This window comes from Nannospalax galili, unplaced genomic scaffold (assembly GCF_000622305.1).
Source record: "Nannospalax galili isolate Female #2095 unplaced genomic scaffold, S.galili_v1.0 scaffold589, whole genome shotgun sequence".
Classification (NCBI taxonomy): Eukaryota; Metazoa; Chordata; class Mammalia; order Rodentia; family Spalacidae; genus Nannospalax; species Nannospalax galili.
Genome location: NW_008360324.1, coordinates 1,431,437 through 1,445,291, shown reverse-complemented (window position 1 = coordinate 1,445,291; position 13,855 = coordinate 1,431,437). Strand labels below are relative to the sequence as shown.

At 39.0% G+C, this 13,855-nt stretch overlaps 1 protein-coding gene across 1 annotated transcript in view; it reads right to left on the bottom strand.

The window, feature by feature from the left end:
• Positions 1 to 1,120: 1,120 nt before the first annotated feature.
• The window catches only part of Cd163 (CD163 molecule), a 34,095-nt gene continuing 21,360 nt past the window's right edge, over positions 1,121 to 13,855 (bottom strand). The window contains 2 exon segments of the mRNA XM_017796154.1: positions 1,121 to 1,250; positions 10,875 to 11,013. Coding sequence (XP_017651643.1) covers positions 1,121 to 1,250; positions 10,875 to 11,013 — 269 coding nt within the window.

Below are 13,855 nucleotides of genomic sequence, written 5' to 3'. Positions count from 1 at the left end.
TTGTCATGTAAATGGATAAAAAAAAACCGTGATATTAGCCAAAACCCTTCTGCTGCCTCTTGCCTGGGACCACAACCTCCTCTTGGCCCCTTTCATCCATTTGGGATTTACCAGACCTCAACCTTCTCGCAACCAGGGATTGATTACATAGTCTGCCCACATGGCCTGGAGATCCACGTAGGCTACCTGTGGCCTACTTATATCACCCCAGAACCCCACCATTGCTTTCCAGGGACGACCATCTCCACTGGGCCCTGTCCTTACCTTGGTGATTCACCAGATTCCAGATAATCCCCACTTGGGATTCTTCCAAATGCCAGAGAAACCCTGGCCCATCTCTACTTTCAAGACTCACCAGAGCCCTGCCACCTACCTGACTGGGACTCTTGAGTTGTTCCTTCCAGCCTTGAAACCCTGGCTCAGTTCACACTGGCAGGGGAAACCTGTTCCAAGCTCATTGACCAAGCCACTGCAGTGACCAAGTCAGAGGAAATCAACATTCCAACTCTATCATAAACTAGACCCTTTCATGAACATTATAAGCACCTCTGCTGAAAGAAGGTGACTTGAACAAAAAAAAAAAAAGAAAGAAAAGTTCAACCAACAAACTGACTCCAGATGTGCAAATCCTAATAGCAAAATAAAAACAACAGGAAAAAACAAAATAACATGTCTCCACCAAAGAAATACAAATCCCGTACTAATGAAACTGACCCGGAAGAACTTTCAGACAAAGAATTTAAATGAATGACTATAGATATAGTAAAAACAAAAACAAAAACAAAAAAACAAGAAACAAAACAAACTCAAAGATAACCAAGACAGAGATGAAAAATTAACCAAAAAGGAAGAGAGCATCTGAATTAATAAAATCAAAAAAGAAATGGAAAACCTATAGCAGACCCTTAGAAAATTCAGAAAATCATAAGCACATATTTAAAAATTTATTTTCCACTCAACTGAAATATGTAAAAGAAATGAATGAATTTCTTGATACATACAGCCTACCAAAGTTAAATCAATATGACATAAGTAATTTAAACAGACCCATAACAGCTAACAGGAGAGAAGCAGTAATTAAAAATCTTCAAACTAAAAAGAGCCCATGATCAGCTAGATTCTACCAGACTTTCAGAGAAGAACTAAAACCAATAATTCTCAAGTTATTCTGTAGAATGATCATCTCATCAAGAGATGGAAAGGCCTTTGACAAAATCCAACATTCGTTCATGATAAAAGCCATGGAGAATCTAAGGGTAGAAGGGGACATATACAAACATATTAAAGGTACTGTGCAACAGCCCATAGTTAACATCATGCTCAGTGGAGAAGAATTCAAAACGTTTCCACTAAAACCAGGAGCAAGGCAGGATTCCACTCCATTCACGCCCAGTATAATGCTTTAAGCTTTAACTAGGGCAATAAGACAAGTGAAGGAGATAAAGGGGATACAAATAGGAAGGGAAGAACTTAAACTATCCTTATTTGCAGATGATATGATTCTATGCATAAAAGATCCTAAAGATACAGCAGAAGTCCCTGAAAGCTGATAAACACATTAAGCAAAGCAGCAGGATTCAAGACTAACACGCAAAAATCAGTAACTTTACTATATACCAATAATAGACATACTGAGAAAGAAACCATAGAACTAAATCCATTCAGAATAGCCTTAAAAAGTAAAATATCTCAGAATAAATCTAGCCAAGAAAGTGAAAGACATGTATAATAAAAATTTTAGGACATCAAAGAAAGAAATTTAAAGAGAAATCAGAAGAATGCTCATGAATCATAGGATTAATATTATAAAAATGGCCTTACTCAAAAGCAATCTACAGATTCACTGCAATCCTCATTAAAATTCCAACACAGCTGGGTGTGGTAGCACACGCCTTTAATCCCAGCACTTGGGAGGCAGAGGCAGGCAGATCTTTGTGAGTTTGAGGCCAGCCTGGTCTACATAACGAGTCCCAGGACAGCTGGGGTTACAAGGAGACCCTGTCTCAAAAAGACAAAAAAAAAAAAAATCCAACACATGCACTTACAGCCACCTATTTTTGACAAAGAGGCAAAAAATACACATTGAAGAAAAAAAAGTTCAACAACGCTTAACAAATGATGCTGGTCAAACTGGATTGTTATCTGTAGAAGAATGAATCTAGATTCACACCCCTCACCACGCACAAAATGCAACTTCAGATGGATCAAGAACCTTAGCATAAGACCTGATACCCGGAGTCTGATAGAAAATAAGGAATACACTGAAACTTACAGGCACAGGAAAGGATTTTCTTAATAAGATCCTAATAGCACAGACATTTAGACTAAAAAATGACAGGTGGAACTTCATGAAACTTAAATGATTCTGTACAGCAAAAGATACCATTACCCAAGTAAAGAGACAGTCTACAGAATGGGAAAAAATCCTTACCAGCTATACACCTGACAGAGGGCAGAGGGTTAGTATCTATAATATACAAAAACTCAAAAAACTAAACATAAAAAACCACACAACTCAATTAAAAATCGAGGAAAGGAACTAAACAACAAATTCCCAAAAGATGAAATAAAATGGAGAAATATTTTTTAAATATTCAGCATCTTTAGTCAATGGGGAAATGTAAATTAAAGTTACTTCAAGATTTCATCTTACTCCTGTCAGGATAGCTAAAATCCAAAAAATAAACAATGATAAATGCTGGAGAAGATGTAGGGAAAGGGAAACATTTATTCTCTGCTGGTAGGAGTGCAAACTGGGGCAGCCACTATGGAAATAGTGTGGAAGTTCCTCACAAAGATAGAAACATATCTACCACACAATCTAGCTATCCGACTCTTGATCATATACACAAAGGATTTTATATCTTAATATGCAGATATCTAAGAGAACAGATATATGTTCATCCATGGTTCATTGTTGTTCTTGTCACAGTAGCCAGGAAATGGAAACAACCTAGGTGTCCACCAACTGATGAATGAATAATGAAAATACGGTACATTTACACAATGGAATGTTGTTCAGCTGTCAGGAAAAATGAAATTATGAAATTCACAAGTTAATGGATGGAACTGAAAACAGTAATCCTGAATGAGGCAACCCAGACTCAGAAAGAGAAATGTCCCACGTTTTCTCTCAAATGCGGATGCTAGCTTTTAATTTTTAGGTATGTGTGTTTCACATACCTATGGAAAATCCATAGAGGTCAGGAAACTAATTCAGGGCTTTGGAAGTTAGCTTCCTGGGATGGGAGATAGAATGCAGTGATATAAGGGGAGTAATGGAATAGGAAGGGTTAAATGGGGTGGGGAATGTTAGGGTTAGGGTAGAAGTAGTGTGATGAAGGATGACCAACACTAAAGGCCTTTTGAAACAGTCATATGTAGATGCTTCTTAAAATGCATATATATACAAAAATAATTTAAGTGGTGTTACCCTATAATATGTGTGTGAGAGAGAGAGAGAAAGAAAATACCTCCACAAGGCACCACAGGCTTGCAAATAAACAGCCCAATGCAGTTTAAAAATGGGATCCCCCTTTAAAAAAATTGTTGACCTTGGAAATCCTAAGACCTTCAAACAATACCAACTATTGCCATTGTTCTTGTTTGCACTCAAGAACGTGACAGTAAGACCCTATGGCTGAACACAGTACATATGTGAAACATAGAACAAAATAGAAAAATCAGTCTGGTACTGACCTTGGGCTTCATCTCCAATGCCTAGCCTTCAAAGTGCTGGTTGTTATGCATGTTACCAGAAAAGAAAAGTAATCATCAACTTTACTCAGCTGTGGACCCTGAAAGATACAATAATGACTGGGCTGGAAAGATATGCCTATTTGGATGCAATCGTGGCACAAATATTATGTAAGTTACCAACCACTTTCTGACTGGATTTAAGGCCCACTTCACAAGATGGAGCCCCTATTTGGCACTGCTGTCAGGGTTAAGGACCTGTGGCGAGACAGGTCACAGTCTGTAGGGGAGAACCTACTATTATTACACGGACAAATGGATATAGTATTAAACTGAATCCTAATGACTTATTATACCTATAGATTAGTGCACCTCTCAATTCTCATCAGAGTGTTTTTCCTTGTAACAGATGTTGATTAACACAGAGACTCACAATGGTCAGCAAGAGGAGAACAAGAGACTGGAGAGTGCTCAGCCATAAACGGGACATCTATATCACATCCTCTCCTTCCAAGACTCAGGGCTCATTGCAGAAGAGGGGGCAGAAAGATCATAAAAGCCAGAGGTGGCGGAAGAATACAAGGAAACCATGTTTTCTGGATACAACAGGGCACTTGCACATATGAGCCCACAGCACATGTGACAGCATGCACAAGACATGCACAAGCCCAAGCTATACAAAAAGCCAGCAATGAGGGAGGGTTGAGGAACTATTGGTAATTGATAGCTGCTGGGACAGGGAGAATATGTTTTCTTTAAGGATGTGATGCAAAATAGGTTGACCAGGCTCCAGGGTATAGGCCCATATTCAAGAATATTTGGGAAAAACAAACTAGAGTCAATAGGTCTTTAAAAAAGTAATACAGAAAATGAAGGTAGTAGAGGGGGTATAGCATTGGGGGTAGATCTGAGGGGAGAGGAGGAAAAGGGTCTGATGCATTAAAATACAGTGTGTAAACTTCCCAAAGAATAAATGAAATTATTAAAAAATAGGAAAAGTAAGAAAGTATGACATTTATTTGCAATGGAATACTATTTAGTCTTCAAAAGGAAGGAAATCTTGTCTTCTGCAGTGTGCATGATCCTAGAGGACATTATAACAAATATAAAAATACTGAAGTCAAAATAGAGTAAAATGTTGGTTGCCAATGGCTAGAAGGGGTGTTGTGGTGTTAGAAAAATGTTTCAGAATTTTAGTGAGATAGGTGGAACAAGTTCAAGAGATACATGAGTGAACATGGCGAGTGTAATTAATAATGATGTGTTATAGTCCTGAAGATTGTTAAGAAGCAAGTTTCACATGTTCTCAGAACAGAAAAACATGTACAAAGTACTGTGCATTAATTAGCCTGATTTAGCCATCCAAGAATATATAGATATTTTAAAAATATCATATTTTTATCATAAATAGGCATACTTGTAATTTTTAAAGATAATTAGTAAAGAGGACTGCGATATTCAACAAGTTTGTAGAAATTAAGCTTAATGTTGAATTTATTTAAATGTTATCTTCTCTTTATGTTAATATTTTTCTATTTGTACAAAAGGTCATAGTTTATGCATCATTTTAATTTCTATAATTTCCTGAGGAATGAGGAATTAAACCATTTATTCTCACTAAGAGTTTCTATGCACTCTTCACCTCTTAGTGAGCAGAATTACAGTGACACCTCCAGGATGACCCCACTGTGGCTCTCCAGCACCCTCCAGGACTGTGTGTGGGCAGAGTCCATCATGCCCCCATCTTGCAGGTAGTGTGCACATATGCCCAGCAGGCCCTGTTCTGTGCATGTTCTGTGGTTCCATTTACTTAGTTGCTTTTTTCCCACCTGTATAAGTCATGTGTTGCATACAAAAAAATTGGGGGGCTGGAGAGATGGCTCAAAAGTTAAGAACACTGGCTGCTCTTGCAGAGGACCTGGGTTTGATTCTCAGCACCCACATGGTGGCTAACAACCATCTATAACTCCAGTTCCAAGGGATTTGATTCCCTCTTCTGATCTCTGTGGGCATTGCACAACATGGGTGCACCTACCAACATGCAGGCAATACACTCACACATAAAATAAAAATAATAAAATACTTTTTAAAATTGTGATGCTGAGTATGTTGACTAGGCTCCATGCTGAAGGACATTTGGGGTCACAGATTAGATTCAATAGGGCTTAAAAAATAATAGAGTACATGAAATCTGGTGGGGGGGTATGAAAGAGAAGTGCAGATAGGGGAGGGGTTCTAAGAGTGATCAAAATACATTGTATGAAATTCTCAAAAATTCACTAAAATATTAAAGATATTTATAGTGATAAAAAGAATTGGCCACAATAGACTCTGCTTTGACTCTCTTTGTTTATATTTTCTTTATTATTTTTGTTTTTATGTGTATGAATGTATTACCTACCTCTATGTAAGTGTACCACATGCATGCAATACCCTCAGATGCCAGAAGATGGCACCAAATCCCCTGGCACTGGATTTATGAATGGTTGTTAGCTGCCATGTGGATACTGGGAACTGAACCTGGTCCTCTGTAAGAACAGCCAGTGTGCTTAACTGCTAAGCCATCTCTCCAACAAAAATTGACAATATCATGCTTGTATTCAAGGGACTTTTATCACATTCACCCCTCACTCTCTCCTCTCCATCCCCTTCTCTCTGAACCCCTTCTTCCCAACTAATCCCTCCTACACTCATGTCTCTCTTTCTCCCTTCCCCCCACTCCCCTCCTCTCCTTTTTTTTTTTTCGCTTTTATTTTTTCCCTGCAGGCCCCATGCACACAGAGTTGCCGTTCATGATTAAAAGGCCACAAGATATCCCTTTCTTAAAAATCCAAAGTGAAAATGATCTTACTTAGAGTTGGTTACAAGAAAATTGTTGTTTAAACCAAACTAGAAGTAAAGTATATGATACATGCAAATTGATGCATTAAATGAGAAAATCTCATATTATATTTATGAAACCCCAAAAGGCAGAAAGCTCAATCAGAAGTGTCCCTAGATAGGACTCCTATATTAAACCTCATCCACCCAGGGCCCAGGGACCATTGCAGAAGAGGAGACAGAAAGATTGTAAGAGCCCGGGGGTGGTATATGACCGTAAGGAAACAGTCTTACAGGCTCCTGGGAACCTGTTCATATGAACTTGCAGCAATGGTGACAGCGTGCACAAGACCCATGAAAACTTGATCAAACAAAAACCAGCATAGAAGTGGGGAAATGGGCAGGAGGCCCCAACCTTAGCTGGGGAACTATTGACAGCTGATCACTGCTGGGTGAGGGAGAGTTGATCTTTATGGGAGTGACACAGACAGGTTGAGCAGGCTTCAGTGGGTGAACTCACACCAAGGGACACCTGGGTATACAAACTTGATGGACAGGCCTTGACATATATGATAGAGGCCTTGACATATACGATAGAGTACATAAAATCCTGTGGGTGGGCTATGGGGGTTGCAGATAGAGGAGGGGGTCTAAATATGAAGTCCACAAAAATTCAATAAAAATATACATTGAAAAAAAGTATAAAAAAGTTGTCAGTAACAATATTGTTTATTCCCCTTGAAAGATTTCTATACTCTATAAGTAGTCATATTCACAAACATAATTTTTGTAAGTTCAGCAGAGTACCAGGAAACAAAGGACTCTATAAAGATGCAACTGCAGTCATCTGTGGACGGGCTGGGCTTTTGCTCTGTTTAGCTGGCTGGGTCATGTCAAGGCTTCTTAAATGCTGACCTAAACCATAAGTAGAAAAATGTCACTTGTCTTTAACATATATACATAAAAGAATGTTAGATTATAACATACACATATAATATGAATAAGCTCATCTGTATGAGAAATCAGGAAACATATACATGAACTCCTCATCTGTATGAGAAAGCAGATTACATTTCCTGAGTAGAGAACTTAAATGCAAAGAATTTTGAACTTTAGTGTACATGAAAATCGTTTTTGTTCCATAGAAGCACAGAAAGATCAAGATATGCTGTGAAAGAATTTGGTCATAGTGGTTCACACCTATAAGCTCAGCACTCAAAAGGCTGAGGCAGGAGGATTGCTATGAATGTGAAGTCTTCATAGGGCGTTCGAAGCCAACCTGGGCTACAGTATGAGATCTTGTGTCAAAACAAAACAAAAAATAAACTGCCAATAGTCCTTGGCTAAGGTTGGTAACTACTGCCCATTTCCCCAGTTCTGATTGAGTTTGCATGGGTCTTGTGCATGCTGACACAATTGCTGTAAGTTCATATGAGCAGGTTCCCAGAGGCCTGGAGGACTCTGTTTCCTTATGATCATGCACCACCAACCCTGGCTGATTATCACTTGGTGAGGGAGAATTGATCTTTAAAGGAGAGACTTTAGATAGGCTGATTAGACTCCAGTGGATGAACTTGTTTGAGGGACATCTAGGTACACGAGTTTAACTCAATAAGCCGTAATATATATGACAGAATGCCTGGAATTCAGTGGGAGGGTTTGGGGTGGGGGCTGCAGGTGAGGCAGGGGGTATAAAGATGATTAAGATGCTTTGTTTGAAGTGCACAAAAATCCAATAAAAATATACCTTGAAACCCCCACAAACAAACAAACAACACTCCAAAAAACAAACAAAAATAAAACAAAACAAACCCAGAGAGAGAGAGAGAGAGAGAGAGAGAGAGAGAGAGAGAGAGAGAGAATGTCATTAAAAGAATCACATCCTATGATTCAGAAGCAGTTATTAAACAGTGATTACTTTTAAGTAAGAAGCAGTTTAGTCATTATTTATCACTTCAGGAAATGTCACTTGACATTTGCTTTGTTTCTAGGTCTTTTTTTCCCCCCATTAATAACAACAATGTGAAAAAGACAGCCCCAAACATACGCCCTGATACTCCAGACTTCATGCAGAAGTTCTCACAGGCAGATTGGCTAAGTTCAAGGATTTATGAAGCTCTTCATCATTATTGTCATTTAATAGAAGAAATGAGATTGTTTCTCCAAAGGCCACTGTGCTGTTTGAGCCACAGAGCTTCAAACTATCCCTTTTCTCTTATCAGTAATGGGCAGTTATGCCATTTTTAAATGTTTGTTAGTCTGATTTATATGAAGTGATATCTCAATACTAATTATAATTTTGATTCTCTAGACATAGCAACAAATTTGAGCATTTAAAAATTTCTATTTATTATTATCATTTGTGTGTATTGTGTGTGTGGTGTGTGGTGTTGTGTTGTGGGAAAGATCAGGCAGGACACTGGAAGTGTACAGGAAGCAGGTATTTTATTTAGGCTGCAGCCTGGTCCTGAGGGTTCAAGCCTCAAAATGTGGACCCCAAGGGGAAGTAGCTCATATCTTTTATACCTTTGGCATTGGGTTACAGTGCGAAAGAAGCTTATGTATTGTTTGGTTATCAATACAGTCTTAAATAAGGCAAATTATTATAAATTTATAAAAGAAATCATGCTAAAAAATCCCCTGCCTAAAAGTCATTGCATAAGTCTCTGGGACAAACAGAATTAAAGGACACAGGCAAGTGGTTCTAGTTAGCTGTGTTAGTGTTCTAATGACAAACTTGTCAACTGTACCTTGCTGACAGAGTCAAAGAGAAAACAAGGATTAAAACCATACTTTTTGGTGTACATAGTGAGTTCCAGGGCAGCTGGGACTTCAGGGAGACCCTACCTCAAAAAGACCAAAAAAACCCACCACCACCAAAAAAACCCCTATACTTTCCTTAAGTAGTCCATCAGGCTCCACGTTAGTTGTGTGTGTGTGTGTGTGGTATGTGTAGTGTGAATGTGTGTATGTGTGTGGCTCATGTGTGTGGATGTGTCTAAAAATCTGAAGCTCATGAATTTGGCTAGGCAAGCTAACCAACAAGCTTCAGGGATGTACCATCTTCACCTCCCCTAGTGCTTGGGTTACAGGAGTGTGCCTCCAGCCCTGGCTTTTTATATGGCTTCTGGAGATCTCAACTCAGTTCTCCACGCTTGTGTGTAAGGCACTTTACCTACCGAGCCATTGTCCCAGTTCCCTTAAATTTTAATTTTGAATTCATTTAGTGAAAATTGTCTTTATGTAGTCTTGCTCAATTGTATATCAGACATTGTGTATACACATATACTTATGTATATATAATGTATATAGATATACATTAAGACTGTGCAATGTGAAATAGTTAAAATGTCCATATACATGTGTATATATGCAATTAGTTCCTTATATTTTATACACATTAATATTTCACATCCTAAGAACTTTTCTTTCTTTTTATTGTGCTGGCGGTCAAACTCAGGACCTGACACACGCCGGGCAAGTGTCCTACCACTAAACTCCAGCCCAACACATTATCATAGACTTTCAAGAGTTCCATTTTTTTTGCCCTTTGTACCCATTTATTTTCTTATAGTAATATATAATATTTCAATACTTTATTTTCTACATGTTATATTCAATAAGTACTTATTTAAAAAGCAGGAATAAACCCACTAATCCACTTTACCATCTTTTCTTTTCAATGCATAGCTTACCAACTTTCTTGTCTTTTCACTTTTTTAAGTTATAATAATTTTTGTGATACTTTCTTAATGGAAGAAAACTGTAAAATGTCAACCTGATTATGTATTATCTAAGTATAGCTATAAATACGTGCAATATAGTGGATACCTGCTTCCTAATAGTAGCTGTCATCTTAGTCTCCATAGTTTGTATATACCATATCCTTTCCCTGGAATGGTTCATCTTTCATTCATGATTAAAGTTTAACTTAAGTATCACATCTTATAATCTCCCCAAACTTTCTAGATTAAATTTCTGCATTTTTAAGTATCTTGTACAATCTTTACCACAGCATCAATTATGCAACGTTTAAATATATGATATGCCTTATCCATTTCCTGACATGCTTTCCATAATGGTTTAAAAAGGTTTATTTACCCAGTTTCCCCATGGCTTTATGAATGTATTGTTGATGTAGATAAAGACAATGATAACTTAGTAATGGATGAGCTATATTTTCAAAGAGTGGATGTATTCTAAATGTATATACATTTATAAAAATATGCATATATGTGTATATATATATCTGAAAACATATGTATATATACATTGTTTTCTTTTTAATACCAGAGGAGCTGTCAGTCTTCAAAAGCAGTGTGCCTGTTTTGATCAATGATGAATAAATTCTTACTCACCTCAATGGGTTATAAATTATCATTTTCCTCTTCAATGTGTCTCTGAATGGTCCCCTTTTTTTTTATTCCAGGAATAGGAAGATATTTAGACACAGACATTAGTCAGCAGCATTAAAATCATGTGAACCATTGGAATTTTCTGGAAGGAAGAAGGTAGTTACTGGGAATATATATCAGACCTCCCCTCAAATGTCTGAGAAACCCTTTGAGCACCTAAACCTGTCCACAATTAGGAAGACAAAAGGCATGATTCAAGGGGCCCAGAGCCTTTCCTACCTCTTAAATATGTTTCTGACCTACCAACAGCAAGTATCACATCATTTGGATGGAAGAACTGAGGCGAGTCCTCTGGGAAGGTCAGGGCACCTTCATGGGGTGAGGACAGTGAATACGAGGACATTTCCTCCAACCCTGTGCAGAGGCAAAGCTGGTGCAAGAAACCTTAGAGAGTAAGAAATAAGGCTGATCTTGGGTGTGTGATGCTTCCTCAGTGGGTAAGGCTGTGGGAAGTTTAAGCTTTTAGACATTGAGAAAAATACACTCTCAAGTTCAAGGAAGGAAACGACAGGAAGTAGGGAAGGAAGAAACTTTGGCAGAGAGATGCAGGTGAGAGGGTGCAAAGAAGACAATGTGGCAAATGAGTGGATCTAGGCTCTGATGTGCAGCCCAAGCAGGTTGTGTTAACTGTGCTGTCCACAGGAAATGGTGTGTTAACTATGCTGTCCACAGGACACGGTGTGTTAACTGTGCTGTTGACAGAATTCCTGCTAAATGAAATCTTAGCTGCTCTTGCCACAAAAACTGTGGAAGATGGTGGAAATGTTCATTCACTTCACTTAACAACATTTTTACCGTCTGTATGTGTTCCATAACACCACGTTGTAGACCTTAAGTATACGTTGTCAAACTGCTTTTCAAAAAGGAAAAGGAAATTTAAATTGTCTCTGTAACAGCCATTTAGAAGATATTTTTGCCTGGTTATACCACTCCTTGGCATATACCCAAAGCCTCATCCTATTGCAGAGGTACTTGTACAACCATGTTTGTTGCTGCTCTTTTCACAATACCTAAGAGATGGAAGGAACCTAAGTGCCCCTTAACCAATGAGTGGTTAATGAAAATGTGGTACTTTACACGATGAGGTTCTATTCAGCAGTAAAGAAAGATGAAATCATGAAATTTGCAGGTAAATGGATGGATCTAGAAACTGTTATACTAAGTGAAGTAACACAGACTCAGAAAAACAAAAGACCCTATGTTTTCCCTCTTTTGTGGATCCTAGCACCAAATCCTTATTAGTGAGTGCATATCCTGATGTAACTACAGGAACCAGGAAAATGGAAGGAAACCAGGGAGGTAAAGGGAAAGAAGGAACCTGAGAGAGAACAGTAGAAGACAGGAAGACAGGAAGAAATGTATAAAAAGGGGGTAGTTTAAGGGGAGGGGGAGAAGGAGGACTACACAAAGAACTATGGGAATAAAGGGGAAGAAGGAGCCCAAAAGAGGTGGGACCATAGCATACAAAATACATCAAAGGAGAAATGGGGAAATGGGGGGCACTTTAAACAGGGAGGGCAGGGAGGGAAGATAAGACAGGGAGAGAGAGGAGACATAAATAGTGCCTAGCTAGTATGTAAAAACCAGAGGGAATCGTATTAGTCCCAAAACCTACTGAAAAATTACACATACAATATCCTCACGAGTGGATGAGTATAGCTGAAGACTACATGACAAGAACAGTGCCAGACAGGAGAAACCTTCCTTTGAGTTGTTGGCCAGGGTGGTCCAAGAGATTCCCAAGATTACACAGGCTATTGCCACAGTCCTTGATTGCCTCCCAGAACTTGATGGTAAGACTCTATTGCTGAAGGCAGGACATATTTTGGACACAGGATTTGGAGCAATGGAGCTGGAACCGACCTGGAAGCCACCTCCCCTGAAGGCTAGCTCTCATAGCTTTGGAGAGCACTACACAAGCTGGTGGGGGAGAACATCAATTATGGCCAACCCCAGCTTCAAGGCCTAAAAACCATATCAATGACCAACACAGCAAACAACATTGGTGCAGTAGTGGCAGTTTTATCTTGGGGCAATCAACAGCTACCTAATTGGACTTAAAGCCCAATCAGTGCGAGGAAACTCAGGTCTGGTACTGTAAACCTAGCCAAATACACATGACTGGAGAGGTCACAGATCTTAGAGAAAACCCAAGGCTCTCATATCCCTAGACAAATGTAATTTCTTACTATGTGCAAAATATGGATCCTTAAATTTACAGACAAGTATCTCAGTCACCACCCATCAAAGTAGCTTTTTTTTGAAATCCATTGAGATTGTTACAGTGTTACACCACTGGTCACACACAGAGATTCTCTGTGACTTGCCCAAGACTAAGTGGCACATCTAGGATGCAACCTCTACATCTAAGGCTCATGGAACATAGAACAAGGGATGAAGAGAGCACTAATGCATCTTTCAATTCTCATCGATAAAGTTCCCTCATGCAACAGAGGGCCAGGAACACGAAAGGCCACAAATGGCCAAAATGCAGAGAATAAGTGTCTGCAGAGTGTGGGTCCTTGGACAGGACTCCTATACTGAAGTCCATCCACCCAGGGCTCAGGGGTCATTGAAGAAGAGGGGGCAGAAAGATTCTAAGAGGCAGGGAGGTAGCGTAGGACCATACAGAAATAGTCCTACAGGCGCCTGGGGCTCTTCTCATACAAACCTACAGCAACGATGTCAGCAAGCACAAGACCCATGCCAACTTAAGCAGACAAAAACCCAGCACAGAACTGTGGAAATGAACAGCAAGTCCCAATCTTAGTCAAAGAATTATTAGCAGCTGATTACTGCTGGCTGAGGAAGAGCTGATCTTGAAGAGAGAGACTCTAGATGGCTGACTAAACCCCAGTGGATGAACTTGCACTGGGACACTAACTTCACATAATAGGCCTTAACACAAATGACAGAATGTATGA